We start from the raw sequence: 5,233 nt of genomic DNA on the forward strand, positions 1-5,233 counted from the left end.
TTTGTACTTGGGAGCAGAAAACTACCTTCTGGTAGTATGCATTCTAATCCTTGCAATAAGTGTGCCCACACATTGTAGTTTCTAAGGAGTAGGGATGCTTATCATGCTTTAACTCAGCTGAGTCTCAGGACAGGAACTGAGGAGTTCGTAGAAAGAAGAACGGCTTGGCATTTGGTGTACTTAGGTGACCTCTTGAACTTTAAACTTCCACATCACAGCAGGAAGGAGGTTCTCAGATAAGAAGGGGAATAAATTCTCTCCTGAGGACTGAGCCCGGTGTCAGACTGCCCACAGGTGGAGCCAGCTGGACACCATGGCCTTTGATGGGACCTGGAAGATCGACCGGAGTGAGAACTATGACAAGTTCCTGGAGAAGATGGGTAAGGGCTTCGTTCTTCGGTGCCTCGTTCTGTTGCTTCTCTTGGATATTTTGCTAACTCCCTCTGAACTCTGGGCTTGGGGAGCACCCTGCTGTGGTGTGAAGATCCCTGCCACGGGCGGGGGCAGACTGGGGAAAGCTGCCTTCTCCAGGCTTCCAGCAGAGGGGACACCATGTCCATAGTGGAGGAAAAGGTCCTTGGGTGCTGCCCTCTGACACACAGACCGGTCCCCGTGCACTTCATCTGTGTGACCTGCTGACTGAGCCCAGTTTATCAGTGAACTATCTTCTTTAACTATCAGTTGTTTAACTAACAGAAGTTTAACAACTTCTGTTGTTGTTGTCATTTAGAAAGTAAAAAACAACAGCATGTAATGATAACATCCAGACTTTAAAATGGTGAGTGCTAGGGCATGGAAAAGCCAGGACCACAGAAAAAAGCAAGGGAGAGGAGTTCAATCCAAAGTTACAGAGCTGAGAACTGAGATGTGCCTCTCTTCCCTTCTGACTCAGGAGACTTTTGGAATAATCTCATGCCATACTGTAGTTCCTAAAAGAGATGTTAATTTCACTGATTTTCATAATCTATCCCAGGACTCTGGCACAGGATGAGCAAATCTTTGTTGTTATCCAAAATCGAGACCCTGCAGCCCTTAGAACCTACAGTTCAGGGGCTTTCGGTGCAAATGTATGGGATCTGCACTCTGTGCAGTAATGAACTTGACAGATGTCATTGCTCATTTCCTGGCTTTTGTGACAGTCAGAAATGCCATAAAAAGCAAAAAGAATTATGAAGTTCAGAATGTAAAGCCATTATGGAAGGCAAAGGTGCAGAATGAAAGCTGTGTGTCCTTGTACGTGTAGGAATGTTTCTTTAACCCTTCACTTGTCATATCTGGAATTTGGTTTTCTTAACACTGAAACCAGAAGTTTCATAACTTTCTTAAAATTACTTAGTTTTAAGATTTTATAATTCTAAGTTTCACTTCATTTTTTTTTTTCAAAATTTTGGGAAAATAGCCTGACCAGGCGGTGGCACACACGGTGGCATCGGACTGGGATGCGGAGGCCCCAGGTTCTAAATCCTGAAGTCACCGGCTTGAGCCCAAAGTTCGCAGCTTGAACCCAAGGTTGCTGGCTCGAGCAAGGGGTCACTCAGTCTGCTGTAGCCCCCTGGGTCAAGGCACACATGAGAAAGCAATCAATGAACAACCAAGGTGTGGCAACAAAGAATTGATGCTTCTCATCTCTCTCCCTTCCTGTCTGTCCCTATCTGTCCTTCTCTCGACCCGCGCGCGCGCACACACACACACACACACACTCAAATTTTGGGGAAATAGCTTGAATCAGTGCTTTTTATCTGTCTGACCTTGAACTTTTTCTGCAGAGGCAATGGGAATGCCCTTGTGCAAAGGCACTGGGATTTTCCAACTCCCCTCAAAACAGTAACAATTAAAACCGAAATGTGGCGTTGACTTCATTGTATCCAATCTCTTTCCCTCCGCAGGTGTTAACATGGTAAAAAGAAAGCTGGCCAGCCATGATGGTTTGAAACTGATAGTTAAACAAGAAGGAAATAGATTCACAATCAAAGAAACAAGCAACTTTCGAAACATTGAAGTTGTTTTTGAACTTGGTGTTCCTTTTAAGTACGAGCTGGCCGACGGAACTGAACTCAGTGTAAGAAATTTTTTAGAAGCAATGCCTTTTCCATTGTCCTACACCAGGGGTCCCCAAACTACGGCCCGCGGGCCACATGCGGCCCCCTGAGGCCATTTATCTGGCCCCCACCGCACTTCCAGAAGGGGCACCTCTTTCATTGGTGGTCAGTGAGAGGAGCATAGTTCCCATTGAAATACTGGTCAATTTGTTGATTTAAATTTACTTGTTCTTTATTTTAAATGTTATATTTGTTCCCGTTTTGTTTTTTTACTTTAAAATAAGATATGTGCAGTGTGCATAGAGATTTGTTCATAGTTTTTTTTTATAGTCCGGCCCTCCAATGGTCTGAGGGACAGTGAACTGGCCCCCTGTGTAAAAAGTTTGAGGACCCCTGTCCTACACAATACTAAAAGAACCTCTGCATTCTGTCACTGTGTGGTTTAATTAATGTGGGTCTCTCATTTGTGAGCCTGCCTGTGTGATACAGCACACAAGCTGGCAGAGTCTTTGATATGTGTGTATGTTTTTTTTTCATACACATCTATAAGGAATCTGGATTAAATAATAAGAATTAGAAAAAAAACCCTTTGAATGGCTGAGTATAGGCCTATTCATAAACTAAAGCTTGGTGTTTTCAACTTTACATACATATATGGCAGCAGCAGAAACTTTTAGTTCTCTAACTTAAACACTATAGGCACTTAATAAATATAATTGAAACAAAATAATTGAAGATGAGTGAATGAATGACCAGATACAAAGGTCTAAAGCCAAGGTGGGTCATACCTTTTATTGTTTATGATACTAAATTTTCGCCTGACCAGGCGGTGGCTTAGTGAATAGAGCGTCAGACTGGGACACAGAGGACCCAGGTTCAAAATCCCAAAGTCACCTGCTTGAGTGCAGGCTCATCTGGCTTTAGCAGGGCTCACCAGCTTGAGCACAGGGTTGTTGGCTTGAGCAAGGAATCACAGACATGGCCCCATGGTTGCTGGCTTGAGGCCAAAGGTCACTGGCTTAAGCCCAAGGTCACTGGCTCGAGCAAGGGGTCACTTGCTCTGCTGTAGGCTCCCTGGTCAAGGCACATATGAGAAATCAATCAATGAAGAACTAACATGCCGCAATGAAGACTTGATGCTTCTTACCTCTCTCCCTTCCTGTCTGTCTGTCCCTCTCTCTGATTCTCTGTCTCTGTCAAAAAAAAAAAAAAAGATATTAAATTTTAGATATTAAATATGTTTCGACTGATCTTTTTTTTTTTTTCTTTTCATTTTTCTGAAGCTGGAAACAGGGAGAGATAGTCAGACAGACTCCCGCATGCGCCCGACCGGGATCCACCCGGCACGCCCACCATGGGGCAACGCTCTGCCCACCAGGGGGCGATGCTCTGCCCCTCCTGGGCGTCGCCATGTTGCGACCAGAGCCACTCTAGCACCTGAGGCAAAGGCCACAGAGCCATCCCCAGCGCCCGGGCCATCTTTGCTCCAATGGAGCCTTGGCTGCGGGAGGGGAAGAGAGCGACAGAGAGGAAAGCGCGGCGGAGGGGTGGAGAAGCAAATGGGTGCTTCTCCTGTGTGCCCTGGCTGGGAATTGAAGCCGGGTCCTCCGCACGCTAGGCCGACGCTCTACCGCTGAGCCAACCGGCCAGGGCTCAACTGATCTTTTAAAAAACACTTTTGTCCTCAGAATTTTTTAGGTAAATTCAATGTCTGCAGTGACAATTAAATTGTTAAATATTTTATCAGTTATGGCCTTTTAAAAATTACTATAACAATTACATCAATTAAAGCAGGCACAGGGTTGCCAGTCTGTCCCTAAAACTAATTTGAACCATGATGCAGTAGAGGCCACTCTTTTTAACAGGAAGCACCTAGGAAACCCAGAGTGAGACGGGCTGATGTGTAGTCCTGGCTCTGTGACCCGGGGGCTCCTGTCCCACTGCTCCCGTGAGAAGCAGAGACACCACCACCTACAGAGGGTCGGCATGGAGACAGAAGTGGCTCACCTATACCACTCAGAACAGTGCCCGATGCGTGCAAGGCCCTCCACACGCTCTTTTGTTCTTGTTGTTTTTGTTCAGGGGACCTGGAAAATGGAGGGAAATAAACTTGTTGGAGAATTCAACCGGGTCGACAACGGAAATGCAATACACACTGTCCGAGAAATTATCGGAAGTGAACTGGTTCAGGTGAGTCATAGGACAATTCTAGCCTCTTCCCACAGCCAAAATAACAACATGGCAACAATTTTATTTCCACGGTTGCCGAGTTACATCTTCAGTAAAATAGACTCTTCTTTTTCACATACACCTTCTCATTTTAAAAATACAGATCTTTCCTGATGCCTATTTATTGAAGAGAACTTAGACGTAGGTCAAATGCATTGATGCCTATTTTAACTGAAAATGTGACTTGCAAACCAATACCTGTTCTTAAACAGGTGTGTTCTATGTCTGTAAACAATGTGGCTATCAAATACAAGACAAAAACACTATAAATTCATTTCAAAAGCTGTAATGAGATTCTATGAATCGACTCTCATCTTTTTCCTGAGTCAGCCTTACACCTTGATGGCAAATTCTCTTGTCTGTCATCACATTTCAGACGTTCGTGTACGAAGGGATTGAAGCTAAGAGGATCTTCAAGAGGGACTGAGCATGACCCCGTGCCCAGCCCGGACGCCCACGGGCACAGACCTGCGTCCTGCTGGGAAGGTGACTAACTAGTCTCTTTACCAACAATGACCAGGGCCTCACACCCACCCAGTCCTGCCAAAATGCACCAGAAGTGAACGCGAGTCAGCATGTAGCTGGGCTTGCTTTCTCTAAGAGGTGCATTTATTGCTGTTATAAAGAATCTGTGACATTTTTAAAAACAGATGAATAAATATTGTTCCTACATTGCTTTACAAGTCACCTCTCCCTGGGGGAAAACACGTGACCTGGATATGTGTGTTGATGATACCGTTTTGTTTTCCCCTGTATTTGGTAAACTAAAAACATAGACTACATGGGGGGGGGGGGGCGGTCTTTAAAATCTTGCGCTGGCTTTATATAATTTCCATAGTAAAATATATTCATATAAAAACAATATCTAGCCTGACCAGGTGGTGGCACAGTGGATAGAGCGTTGGACTGGGATGCGGAGAAGCGGAGAACCCAGGTCGAGACCTCAAGGTTGCCAGCTTGAGCGC

The 5,233-nt window shown here is 45.1% G+C and overlaps 1 protein-coding gene across 1 annotated transcript; it reads left to right on the plus strand.

The window, feature by feature from the left end:
- The first annotated feature begins 223 nt into the window (after positions 1 to 223).
- On the plus strand, positions 224 to 4,943 carry FABP2 (fatty acid binding protein 2). Its single transcript, XM_066253481.1, has 4 exons — positions 224 to 380; positions 1,887 to 2,059; positions 4,122 to 4,229; positions 4,645 to 4,943. The coding sequence occupies exons 1-4, from the start codon at positions 314 to 316 to the stop codon at positions 4,693 to 4,695; spliced, it is 399 nt and encodes a 132-aa protein (XP_066109578.1). The 5' UTR covers positions 224 to 313; the 3' UTR covers positions 4,696 to 4,943.
- The last annotated feature ends 290 nt before the right edge of the window (positions 4,944 to 5,233 follow it).

This window comes from Saccopteryx bilineata, chromosome 1 (assembly GCF_036850765.1).
Source record: "Saccopteryx bilineata isolate mSacBil1 chromosome 1, mSacBil1_pri_phased_curated, whole genome shotgun sequence".
In the NCBI taxonomy this organism is placed as follows: domain Eukaryota; kingdom Metazoa; phylum Chordata; class Mammalia; order Chiroptera; family Emballonuridae; genus Saccopteryx; species Saccopteryx bilineata.